Here is a 13,855-nt window from a genome sequence, read left to right on the forward strand (position 1 = left end):
CTGTATCATCTGCAAACTTTACAATGTGACAGCCTGGATGGGTAGCTGCACAATCATACATGAGCAGAGTGAACAGGAGGGGGCTCAACACACATCCCTTAGGAGAGCCAGTGCTGAGGGTTATGGTGGAGGAGGAAAAGTTGTGGATCTTCACTAACTGTGGTCTGTTTGTTAAGAAGTGTAGTACCCATTTGCAAATGGAGGGGCTTAGTCCTAGTGTGAATAGTTTGTCCATCAGGGTTTGGAGGATCATGGTGTTGAAGGTAGATGTGAAGTCCACAAAGAGTATACAGACGTAGGAGTCTTTCTGCTCAAGGTGGTTGAGCGCAATGTGGACCACAGAGGAGATGGCATCCTCTGTTGATCGGTTCTCGCGGTATGCATACTGATGAGGGCCCTCGTTGATGTTAATGGTTGTTTTGATGTGGGTCATGACCAATTTTTCGAAGCATTTAGCGACTCTCAGGATGAGGGCCACTGGCCGATAGTCATTCAGACCAGTCACTGCTGAGCTTTTTGGGACTGGGGTTATGGTGGCAGTCTTTAGGCAGGTGGGAACTGTCTCCAGGGTAAGTGAGATGTTAAAGATGTTTGCCAACACCTCGCAGAGCTGATCGGCAGTCTTTCAACACTTTTCCGGGGATGTTGTCTGGGACGGTTGCCTTGTGCAGATTAATCCTCCTGAAAGTACTCCTTACTTCTGCTGAGGTCACGCTGAGATGCTCTTCATCCGGTGGTGAGGTGATTCTGGTGCTGGGTGGTCTGTTCGGGTCTTCAAAGCGTGCATAGAACTTGTTGAGGGCATCAGGCAGAGATGGGTCTTTGGGGCATTGTTCACTCCTTCCTTTATAATCTGTTATGCACTTAATGCCCCTCCACATGCTCTGAGGGTCTTGTGAGATGAATTGACCCTCAATCCTCTGTGTATATGTGGCCTTGGCCTTCTTAATACCAGCAACCAGCTCTTTCCTTGTCTTAGCTCATCTGAGCTTCCAGACCTGAAGGCAGTGTTCCTGGCTTCCAGCAGGGTACGCACCTCTGCATTCAGCCAAGGTTTTCTGTTTAGGTAGCTTTTAACATATCTGATATTGGAGACAATGTCAGTACATGTACTAATGTAACCCAGAACTGAGAATGCGTATTGGTCCAGATCAAGCGATCCTCCATTTTCAGCAGCTTCTCTGAAAACCTGCCAGTCTGTTTGATCAAAACAGTCTCTCAGTTTGGGGCTTCTGTCCTGGATCCAAATATTTTTTTGACTTCCAGTAAGATGGCGCCCGTGTACATGGCTTGCAATCCACCTCTGCTGATGGTGTTCGGATTATTTTTGTTTTTTGCATTTCACATCTGTGACATCAACTCTCTGCAGGTGTATGACAGACAACAACTTTTGGATCTTCGTTTTTCTGTCACTGATGTCGCTTATTTAGACCATTATCAGCATACCTCTGGACCCCCCCCCCCCCCCCCCCCCCCGCTGGCGGACATGCCAGCTTACCTTCGCTGCGCTCCTCTCCTGCCTGCCTGGAGATATCGCTTCAGACGCTGGGGAAAATGTGCTGGTCAGCTGGTGAAGCTGAAAGCTCTGCGCGCTGCATCTTCCTCTTCAGTCTGTGGTCATGGTCTCCATCGCCAGCTTCCTGTGTGCCCAGACCAGGTAACCAACGGGAGTTGTCAGCCGATGCACCGCTCGGACCGACCTGGAGGGGCTGTTATTGAAAATCTGCGGCCATTAGCGCGCGCTCCCTCCACCGCTGCTGGCTCCACTTCGGACAGTATCTGGATGCGTTTGGTCAACGCAAGATCTGTTACCAACAAAACTTTTATCCTCAGGGACTACTTTCAAGAGCACGGGTAAGACTTTTTTGGCATCACAGAGACTTGGATGTCTCCGGGTGAGTCCAGCGCCTTGATGGAATTATTTCCACCGAACTGTCTGTATTTTAACACCCCGCGGCCATTAGGCCGGCGCGGTGGTGGATTATTAACAATATTCAAATCAACTTTTGACTGTAAACAACTGCCCATCCCAGTTTCCCGCGTCAGCTTTGAGCTGAGCGTCTTTGACCTCGGACATTCACCTCCGACTTTATTTGCACTCGTCTACCATCCACCTCGATCTAAGGATTTCATAAATGAGTTTTCTGACTTCTTGGCTGAAATCACACCAAAATATGAGCATGTTTTCATTATTGGGGACTTTAATTTGCACGTGTGCTATCCTGAGATGCCCTTGGTTAAGGACTTTTTAGATTTATTGGACTCATTTAATCTAACTCAGCATGTAAACGGTCCCACCCAACAGTGTGGACATACACTGGACCTTGTTTTAACTCATGATGTGACTGTTAATAATCTTGTTATTGGTGAAAATGTTTTTTCAGACCACATACCAGTCCAGTTTGAGTTCACCCTCCTCCATCTAACTCCTAAGCTGTGCATTGTTGCACGTAGTACCTGGGCTATTAACCACTTCACTGCCGCACGTTTCACAGATGTTTATAACTCTGAAATGATCATTCAGCCCCCAGTGTTTCTCACCACCACTGAGGAACTGACATCCCAGTTCAACTCTGTCTGCTTAAAGACTCTGGATCATGTTGCACCTGTTAAAACCAAAAAAATCAAAACTCAGAGCAGAACCTTGGCTGAGTGACGTCACCAAGGCCGTTAGGCAGCAGTGTGGGAGGGCGGAGCGAAAGTGGAGTTAAGACAGGCAACAGGTCTCTTTCCAAATACTTAAATTGGCGCCGTTATCAGAAAGCAGTGAAAGCTGCTAAATCTAAATACTTTTCTGATATAATTACCTCAAACTCTCACAACCCACGTGTCCTCTTCTCCACCATAAACTCTGTTCTCCACTTCACTGAACCATCACCTCTGGAAGCCTCGACTGAGCTGTGCAACAACTTCTTACATTTCTTTTTGGAAAAAATTGCGACCACCCGGGCTCTCATTTCCCCTCCAACTCATGACCCATCCATCCCACCTCAGTCTGTTGCTCTATTTGACCATTTTGAACCCATCACTCTGTCTTGTCTAGATCAGGTCATGTGCAGCTTGAAACCTTCTGGCTCTCCCTTTGATGTGGTCCCCCCTCGACTACTAAAGGAGGTTTTTCCAACTCCAGGTCCGTCCATTCTTGCTATATTAGACAGTAGTTTATCCACTGGTGTGGTGCCAAAATCCTTTAAACATGCTGCTGTCCATCCTCTCCTGAAAAAAACAAACCTTGACCCCTCAGTCGTATCCAACTACCGGCCTGTATCCAAACTCCCATTTGCTTCTAAACTACTGGAGAAAATAGTCGAGTCCCAGTTGAAGTGCTTCCTGGAGGATCACGCCATCTTAGAGCTGTTCCAATCTGGCTTTAAACCTCTCCACAGCACTGAAACTGCCCTGCTGAAGGTCTTTAACGACATCTTCAGATCCACAGATACTGGTGATTCTGTGCTGCTTGTCCTGTTGGACCTCACAGCCGCCTTTGACACCATCGACCATGAGATCCTCATTGCTAGGTTGGAGCAGTGGGTGGGCATCACAGGATCAGCCCTCAATTGGTTCAGATCTTAACTCGCTGACAGATCCTTTTGTGTCTCCATCAAGGATTTTAGTTCCGCAGAGGCAGAGCTTAAATGTGGGGTTCCGCACAGGTCCATTCTGGGTCCCCTCCTATTCTCTTTATACCTGCTGCCGCTTGGTGGTATTTTCCGGAAACACAACATGCCCTTCCACTTCTATGCTGATGACTGTCAAATTTACTTCCCTCTAAGACACAATGGTACATGCTCTATTCAACTGCTGCTCGACTGCCTGGCTGGCATCAGGGACTGGATGGCTTTAAACTTCTTAAGTTTCAATGAAAAGAAGTCTGAAGTCATGTTGTTCCCTCCCAACAACACGATCACAAACCACTGTATCGAGCTTTCCGCTTTAACCCTGTCAGGAAAACAAAGAGTCACTAATCTGGGAGTGATAATGGACCCTTCCCTGAAACTTTACAATCACGTAAACGTGATTGTTAAGTCATGCTTCTTCCAACTGAGGCAGCTGTCTAAACTGAAGCCCATATTGTCCAAAAAGAACCTGGAGACAGTAATACATGCATTCATTGCATCTAGGCTTGATTACTGCAATTCGCTCCTGTTTGGTATCAGTCAGACCTCCATTGCACGACTACAACTGGTCCAGAATGCAGCAGCCCTATTTTTAACCAGTACAGGCAAAAGAGAGCACATTACACCAGTTTTGGCCTCCCTGCACTGGTTACCGGTTCACCTTCAAATCCAGTTCAAAATACTCCTGTATGTCTACAAATCACTGAACAGTGTCGTCGTCCCCCCCCCCCAATCTCTCTGATCTGCTACAACCGTATGTCCCACCACGTTCCCTGAGGTTAGCGGACCAGTTGCTCCTCACAGTTCCAGGAACTCGTCTTAAGCGCAGAGGTGACAGGGCCTTCTCTGTAGCAGGACCAAGACTCTGGAACGAGTTACCTCTGCTTGTCAGATAGGCCCCCTACCTCTCGGTTTTCAAGTTCCGTTTAAAAACCCACTACTATTCAATAGCTTTCAACACCAGATGATCTGTTTTTTGATCCTGTATGCTCCACACTGGTTTGTCATCATTATCTGCATCGTTTTTTATGTCTATATTCTGATTTACCTCATTTTGTATATTGCTTTGTGTGTTACCTGTTGTTCTGTCTGTACAGCACTTTGGTTGGCCTTGTAGCTGTTTTAAGTGCTTTATAAATAAAGTGGTATGGTATGGTAACATTTAACTTTCTTTTGTACCGGTCTGGAGCGTCTCAGCAAGGGCATGTAAGCAGGAGCCAGGAAGATTGAGATGTGGTCTGACAGTCCTAGGTGGGGGCGTGGTTCGGCTTTGTATGCATCTTTTACTTTCGTGTAAACATGGTCCAGCGTGTTGTCTCCACGTGTTGGTGTGCCCACATGCTAGTTAAAGCTTGGGAGACAGTCCTTAAGATTCACGTGATTAAAGTCTCTGGCTACCACATAAAGAGCCTCAGGGTGATTGTTCTGCAGAGAATTGATTATATCATGAAGTTCTTGCCAGGTATCATTAGCATTAGCATCCGGAGGAAAGCAAATAATTATGATGAAAGTCACTGAACTCACGGGGTAGATAATGAGGCCAACATTTCACTATTATTTGCTCCAAAGCCTTCGAGCATGAGCTTTTTACAACAGTATAGTTCATGCACCAACTTTTACTCACGTAAATACATACTCCGCCTCCCCGTGATTTCCCCGTTAGCTCGCTGCAGCGGTCCACTCGAAAAAACTTTAGTCATCAGCTGGAAGACCGTTTTGCTTGTAATCCATGTTTCCGTGAGGCAAAGCACCGCAAACTTCATAATCTTTTCTGAGGCGCCCGCTCTCAGACGAAGTAAATCCATCTAGTTGTCCAACGAGCAGACATTCGACAGAAAGAGAGACGGCATCGGGAGTTTTCCGGATTTAGCATTAGCTCGTAGCCTCACCATAACCCCCGCCCGTCTTCTCCTCTTAAGCTGGGAGCAGCGCTTCCTACTCTGCCCGTTGGAACGCCTCTGCTGCAGCTTCCAGGTAGTTGACTTTAAGATCTGCATTCTGCCGAGCATAGTTTTGAGTTTGTTGTTGATTTCTGCTATATTTCGTGGCAAGTGTGGCAATGTGTGGCTGGTATGTGAACTGTAGAAGGTCCAGGTGTGGTTCCACCGCTGATCTGACGTGCTTCAGGACCAGCCTCTCCAGTGACTTCATGACATGTGATGTCAAAGTCACAGATCTGTAGTCACTGAGAGTTTGGGTGGTTATTTTTCGGCACCACAACCAGACATGATGTTTTCCACAGAGCAGGGACCTCAGGCTCAGGTGGAAAATGTGCTGGAAAACATCACACAGCAGGAAAACGTCACACAACTGGAAAACATCACACAGCTGGATAACATCACACAGCAGGATAACATCACACAGCTGAGCCGCACTTCCTTTCAGGAGTTTGGGGCTCAATCCATCTGGACCTGCAGACTTGCCTGGATGTAGACAGCTGAGCTCCATCCTCAAAGCCTCCTTGCTGATGGTGATTGGAGGCTCTGAGGGTGGAGGGGAGGGGTGTTAGGTGTGTGACATGTGTGGTCTGTGATCCCTGATCTTTGATTGCCAGGTGCTGACATTGCTAATGTGTGCAACGAGGCAGCGCTCATCGCTGCTCGCCACCTGTCTGACGCCATCAGCCCGAAACACTTCGAGCAGGCTATCGAGAGAGTCATTGGAGGTAAGATATTGGACCACAACCTGTCCCAGGACAGCTGTGGACACAAGTGGGGTGGACACAGTCTCACCTGGCGGGCTGGCAGTGAGGCAGCCTCATCACCTGAAGGTGAGGCCGTCACCTGAAGGTGAGGCTGTCTCACCTGAAGGTGAGGCTGTCTCACCTGAAGGTGAGGCGGCCTCACCTGAAGGTGACGGCTGAGGTCGTCACCTTCAGGTGTGGCTGCCTCACCTGAAGGTGACGACCTCACCTGAAGGTGAGACAGCCTCAACTGAGAAACATCTCTCCCGTGGACTGGAGGTCTGGAGAAGAAAACGCAGGTCCTTCATCCAGAGGAGAAGGAGACGGTGGCGTATCACGAGGCAGGCCACGCCGTGGCCGGTTGGTTCCTGGAGCATACCGACCCGCTGCTGAAGGTCCGCTTCCTGTTTGTTCTGAGCTTCCTGTCTACTGATGCTAGTCTTCATGATCCCTTTGCTCACCTGTGCAGGTGTCCATCATCCCTCGGGGGAAAGGCTTGGGTTATGCTCATTACCTGCCCAAAGAGCAGTACTTGTACACCAAAGACCAGCTGATGGACCGCATGTGCATGACCCTGGGGGGCCGGGTCTCTGAGGAGATCTTCTTTGGACGGATCACGACTGGAGCTCAGGATGACCTGCAGAAGGTCACACAGAGTGCTTACGCCCAGGTGAGGTCCGGTTCCTCCTCAGGTGACTCACCTGACTGATAAAGATGCATTGTGTTCCATTCAGCTGACGGTTCTGCGTGTTCTCTTGCAGATTGTTCAGTTCGGGATGAACCCGAAGGTGGGCCAGGTGTCCTTTGATCTGCCCCGGCAGGGAGAGATGGTTCTGGAGAAACCTTACAGTGAGGCTACGGCCCGGTTGATCGACACTGAGGTGCGAGCATTGATCGACGAGGCATACCAGAGAACCCAGCAGCTGCTGAAGGACAAGAAGGATGAGGTGGAGAAGGTACTCGCGTCCAGCGGAGTTCTACTCCGTTTACACAATAAAGAACTGCCTGAGGAACCAGATGAGTCCACTTTCTCACGTTTGGTTTTAGACCTTTTGTCCTGATCAAATCCAGAGCCTTGGTCCTCAAAGGTCCTCAGGACTGGTTTCTAATGTTGAACCTGGTAGATAATAGGTGGTTTGTGGTCAGGGTTCTTCAGCCAGAGATTCTGCTCCGCTGTATAACCTGCATGTTTTGGATGTTGGCGGTCCAGAAAACTGTTAACCCCTGGTTCTTTTTGAGCTCCTCTGGAAAGGATGGGTTCTTGTTAGGAGAACTTATGGAGCTTGAGTCTGGATCTCAACAGCTTCCAGTGTCCTGCAGGTTTTAGATGTTTCTGTTCCAATGGTTCTGCTCAGAACATTCTTTAGAAGCTAATCTGTTTGGTCCTCAGGACCTCAGGTGTTCCAGCAGTGGTGGACCTCATGTTCTCCATACAGAGTGTGTAGTTTGTCTCTTCAGGTAGAAGAACCCTTAGAACCAGAATTGTTTAGAACCAAAAGCTTCCTGCAGAATTCTGACCCTGTTCTCTGGTTTTTCCTGGTCCAGGTGGCCCAGCGACTGCTGGAGAAAGAAGTTCTGGACAAGAACGACATGGTGGAACTTCTGGGCAAACGGCCGTTCGTTGAGAAGTCCACGTACGAGGAATTTGTGGAGGGAACTGGCGACGAGGACGAGAACACCACGCTGCCCAAGGGTCTGAAGGACTGGAACCAGGACCGGCGTGACAAGGAGGCTGGTCCGGAGGACCAGGTGGCCCACCAGATCTCCAGAGGGATGCCCTTCTAGAACCTCCTGCTGAGGTTCTGGGTTTTACAGCATCACAGTCACGGAACAACAAGTAGTTGTGGATCCTGGTCCTGTTGGGTTCTGTTACCATCAATCTGAACCATGACTCGGGTCTGCCTCTTCAGAACCTAGAACCTTCCTAAGAGGTTTTGTTTGTAGTGGTACCAGAGTTCTGGGTTGAATGTTACAGACATTCGCGATTTGTTTCAGAACAAGTTCTTCTCCACATGAACTGAAGAACCTTCAAAGACTGCATAATGCCAAGAACCCAAACAGAACCCAAACGGAATCCAAACAGAACCATCACCAGCTTTGAGTTCTCTCCTCCTTCAGCAGAACATTCATAGGGACGCAGATGTTCTGAAGGAACGTTCTCCAATTCATGTCTTTTATGGGTTATGTTTCTCTTCATCTGATCCAGAACCTGCAGAACTTCTGTAAGGGTCCACATGTGGACTGTCCTGGTCCTCCTGACAACCCAAGCCGTGAGCAGAACTTGATCAGGACTTCTCCTATTTATTGATCAGAGTTCATGTTCCTGACTGTTGCTGTGGTAACCATGATGTCATCATCACCTGATAGTTTTCAGGCTGTGCCCATTGATCCATCAGTATTGATCAGTTATTGATCAGTTATTGATCCACAGTTATTGATCCATCAGTCATTGATCAGTTATTGATCTATCAGTTATTGGCTGATTGTTAGCTCGTGGTTCACATATTGATTATTGATTATGTTATTTATGATCAACATGTCTGTTGTGCTTCATAAAGCAGCTTCAGCTGCTGAATAAAGTCTAAAAGCTGCTTCAGTTTATTTTTTTTAATCATTTATTGACCTTCATTTCATAAAGATTTTATGCCCCTTTTCCACTGTCACGGCGCGGGTCGGATATTTCCGGCTTGAAGCGCGTTTGAGGTCTTTCCACTGTTCCTGTGACCGGCTCGCCTCGCTAAATTCTGGCCCGGCTTCTCAAGGGTTCCGAGCGAGCCGCGCCGTGACGTCAGAAACACTGTCGGTCACTGATTGGTCGGGGGGAGGAGTCTGTGGAGTCTTTCCAAACAACCCGATCCACCATTTTTTTCTCTACGCTTGCCATTAGCGATAACACGAGGAGCGTATCTTTTAGTATTTTGAAGCTATACAACAACAATAATATCAAAGCCGTGGTCAAATGCAGAAGTGCAGGTGGTGTTGTGCTTGGTGGCCGACGAAAAAAGTCAAAGCGAGATAGATGGAGGATTGGAGGGTGGTTTGGACACGACTACTGCTCTACTTGAACCATTTATAGAAGATGGTGAGTGTTTTCTAACTTTAAACATATTTTAAGTTACTCATCCCATCGGTTCTGAACATATTTTTAACTAACAAAAGAGGCTGATGCCATAATAGTACAACGTCGGTGCTACGATGCTAAGCTAATTTGCATAAACGCTAACTGTCCTCGGGTCCCGTTTCTCACTGTATTTTATCCAGAACGTATTTCAGCGCGTGACGGTTCATCTCTAAACTCCACATTAAACCCTCCAAGCCTCCCGGCTCCTGCTCCTGCTCCATCAGAGGAGTCTACACCTGACAGAGCTCCATCAGAGGAGTCTACACCTGACAGAGCTCCATCAGAGGAGTCTGCACCTGACAGAGCTCCATCAGAGGAGTCTACACCATCAGCAGAGTCTACACCTGACAGAGCTCCATCACAGCCCAGCTGCACCTCACAGAGCAGCACAACGCTGCATCTTCTGTGCTCGGTAAGAACAGATGCAACATGTTCCACATCACTTTATTTGTGCCGATAAGGACTTGATTTATTTTATTTTTAAAGTAAAAAAACTAAAATGTTGAATAAATACTGAAATGGGATGAAATTATGTACACAGGGTCCCAGTTACAGACAACAAAATGTAAAATAAAAACAGTAATAAGATCTAAGATATGAATTAAGAAAAATATCAACTAAAAAACATCTACTAATAAAACACTAAGCACTAATAGCAGTAAACAATCAAAACAATACGTCAAACAGCAACATGAACTTGAGTTTGTGCAGCCTCATGAATATCTAACCAGGATAATCATGTTGCTGCTGATCAGTTTCATGTTGCTGCTGATCAGTTTCATGTTGCTGCTGATCAGTTTCATGTTGCTGCTGATCAGTTTCATGTTGCTACTGATCAGTTTCATGTTGCTGCTGATCTGTTTCATGTTGCTGCTGATCTGTTTCATGTTGCTGCTTATCTGTTTCATGTTGCTGTGTTCATGCATGCTCATCTGTTCACACAGACTCATGTCCGTGCTGCTGTTCTGTGTATTGTGTTTAATGTTTTTATGCTATTAGAGCTTATCATATTTTTAGCTGATGTTTTTCTTAGTTCATATCTTTGATCTTATTACTGTTTTTCTTTTACATTTTATTGTTGGATGTAACTGGGACCCTGTGAACATAATTTTGATCCATCACATGTACCACGTGGTGCGAATGACAAAGAATATCTGCATCTGTATAATACTTTCTGATTCATATATCCATTATTATCATTTTCATTATTTTTAAATCAATTTATTTTTCATTTTCTTATTTGATCAGTTTATTATTATTAATATATCTATTATAGCTGTTAGCTGCACCTTTCTTTGTTTTATGCATTTATTCAAAAACAGTATGTAGCTTGAATTAACCACTGTTTCTTCTTTCTAGTGAAGAGAAAGAGAAAAGAGTCCAGTAAAGAAAAGTCTTATTCCATCACTGAATGAACATGAAGAACTGAAGCGGACACAGCAGGAACAACACGTGTGTCTTCTTCTGGATGAAGCCCGTGAGACGAGGGACACACAGATACACAATCATTAGTTGGACGCAGTAGTTTTTATTTTTCTACATTTTTCACTTCTTACTTTTACTATTAAACAATTTTTTTCTTAAGTGGTGTCCTTGAACATTAAATTTCCTAAACAAATGTTACAATGTTAAGTTCATATAGTGTTTGTTTAAATTTATACTGGAAGTTGAGAAAAATTTCCAGTTGCATTTGATCTTTAATGGATCCTAAGAAAAGATTACCAGAATCTGCTCAACTGTTAATATGTTATAAATGTTTTGTTCTAGGATGAAGTGAGACAAAAACAGTCAAAAATTCAGAAAGGACAGTTATCATTTATCAGTTATCGTTTATCGTCCGTACAACTGTGACCCCTGAGAGATTCAGCTGAAAGTCCTGGTGCACCTTTTATTTGAACCTGCAGAGATTTGAACAGCTGATCTGAAGCAAACAGGCAGGAGTTCACCTGAACTGACCACTCCTGCTGTTTGATGCTCTCCTCCTTCACCACCCGTCCATCCATCCATCCATCATCCATCCATCATCCATCCATCCATCCATCCATCCATCCTCTTCTGCTTCAGGGTTGTGGGAGCAGCATCTTCACCAGGGAGGCACAGACATCAACAGCCTCCTCTTCAGCTCTTCTAGGACCCCATGGTGTTCACAGACCAACTGACTATTTATTAATTAATATCCTGATGCTGCTCAATAATCCAGGTAGAAAAATCTAAAAAGTTAAGTCTGGTCCTCTGGACATTCACAAAACAAACAATACAGTTCATAATAAATAAACTAAATGTTTTTTGTTAGTTTTGTTTTTTGAATGTCCAGAGGACCAGACTTAACTTTTTTAGATTAATAAGTAATAAATTTATGTTTTAATTTAATGAAAGACAAATCTTTAAAATTCAAGGACAAAATTTAATCTAATTGTTTTCAAGTCTGTATCTTATTGTAAAAGCAGTTTAAAAAAAAAGGCCAGATCAGAGATGAAGAAAGGGAATTTAATACATTGGGGTCGCATACAAAACAGTCCGTCGCGGGGCAGTTTATTGTGCGACACCGCGTACGCGTATGCGGTCGTAAAAATTTGAGCTTTGCACGGAGGGTACGCTGGGGGGTACGCTCGTACCTCTGCATACGTACGTGTGTACCTCTGCGTATACTGCGTATACTGGGGGCTTTAAGAGACAGCTTTTCTCTTTTTTCTGTTTTTGTATTGAACACTTTTTGAATTTATCATGTCCTGGATAACTGAGAATCTTCACCAGCATAAACATTTTCATTAGAACTTATGCAAACACAGTTGAAACCTCTGATTACTAGTTTTACATCTTTCTCTTATGCATGATTAAACTGAGTACTGAACTGAGAAAAGAAGTAAACAAGTTATTTCATAGCAGTTTTACAGCAAAACATTCAATTGTGTTCAGGAGAACTCAGAAATTTAAATTGTTCAGAAAAATGATTTCTACCGTGAGATGGCAAGAGAGTCCTTGAGGAACAATGTGGTCTTTCTCACCCTCTAAGACTGCAGGACGAATCCTCCCTTTTAGGAAGAGATACACATAATGCTTCAGATGTTATATTTCAAAGGTCACATGGAAAGGTTCTCATACAAAGGGCCTTTCAGCTTTGCTGAAATCATAATAACAGGTGTGCAATTAATTACAATAACAGGTTTTTGTTATTCTTTTTTTTACATGTATTTTTTCTGTCCAGCATTGTGAATGAGAGTCAGTCTTACTTTAAAAGTATCAAAAGAATAAAAGTTGATGGTAGAAAAACCTTGATGTGTCCCTACAATAACATCTTGTGTCATAAGCTCTCAGAAATCGGTTTCTCAGAACACACCATTGGTCGGTTCTCTATCTTTCAGATCTGAGGCAATGTGTTCAACATAATGGTACTTCCTCCAGTTATTTAATGGTCAACAATGGTGTACCACAAGGCTCAGTCTTAGGACCCACCCTCTTTACAATCTACATAGGTAATGTAGGTCAGAGCATCCCTGATGCATCCATACATTTCTATGCTGATGACACAGTTGTTTATTGTCGAGCTAAAACAGTTGCTAAGGCTTTCCAGCTTTTCCAGTCTACATTCAACATCATCCAGTCAGATTTTTTCCACCTCAAACTTGTCCTAAATGACGACAAAACCAAATGGATGCTTTTTTCAAACAGGAAGGTGGTCCCAGCAGTTCTTCCTTTGATTTTATCTTTGAATTCATTCAACCTTTATGAACGGTGTCCCTACTGAGTTTGTTGATTCCTATAAATATTTGGGTACCTTGGTCGATTCACATCTCTCTTTTAAGCTTCACATGGAAAACTTAGTAAAGAAACTGAAAGTTCAAAGTCCAGTCAAAAGTCAAAGTCACTTTATTGTCAAAAACTGCAATATGTACAGGACACACACAGGATTGAAATTACGTTACTCTCAGACCCCGGTGCAACAAAACCATTTAACATTAAAACATTTAATAAACATGAGCATAAAATGAAATAATAAAAGCATGATACTGTCTTAAATTGTACTATAGCGGGATAAAAAACATTTTAAAAAGTATATCTATAAAAATAAAATGAAATGAAGGTCCTGACATTGATATTTGTAGTGAGTGGCAAAGCAGCATATGCGGTGAATGTACATAGTGTATGTATGAAGTCCTTGATATTGGTGTAGGTAAAGTGACATATGCAATAAGGCTAGTAAAAATATATATATATCAGCAGTAGTGTAATATAAGCAGCAGTGTGAATATAAACAGTAGTATGAATGTAAACAGTAGTTTGAATATGAACAGTAGTATGAATATGAACAGTAGTATGAATATGAACAGTAGTTTGAATATGAACAGTAGTTTGAATATGAACAGTAGTATGAATATGAACAGTAGTTTGAATATAAACAGTTGTTTGAATATGAACAGTAGTATGAATATGAAC

General features: G+C 44.3%; 1 protein-coding gene across 1 annotated transcript in view; it reads left to right on the forward strand.

The window, feature by feature from the left end:
• LOC119414345 (AFG3-like protein 2) overlaps nt 1-8,138 on the forward strand; it is a 20,343-nt gene extending 12,205 nt beyond the window's left edge. The window contains exons 5-9 of the mRNA XM_037681438.1: nt 6,172-6,282; nt 6,580-6,695; nt 6,770-6,970; nt 7,062-7,256; nt 7,846-8,138. Coding sequence (XP_037537366.1) covers nt 6,172-6,282; nt 6,580-6,695; nt 6,770-6,970; nt 7,062-7,256; nt 7,846-8,085 — 863 coding nt within the window. The 3' untranslated portion in view covers nt 8,086-8,138. The remainder of the gene's footprint in view (nt 1-6,171; nt 6,283-6,579; nt 6,696-6,769; nt 6,971-7,061; nt 7,257-7,845) is intronic.
• The last annotated feature ends 5,717 nt before the right edge of the window (nt 8,139-13,855 follow it).

Source organism: Nematolebias whitei, chromosome 9 (assembly GCF_014905685.2).
Source record: "Nematolebias whitei isolate Nwh7 chromosome 9, NemWhi1, whole genome shotgun sequence".
NCBI classification, from domain to species: domain Eukaryota; kingdom Metazoa; phylum Chordata; class Actinopteri; order Cyprinodontiformes; family Rivulidae; genus Nematolebias; species Nematolebias whitei.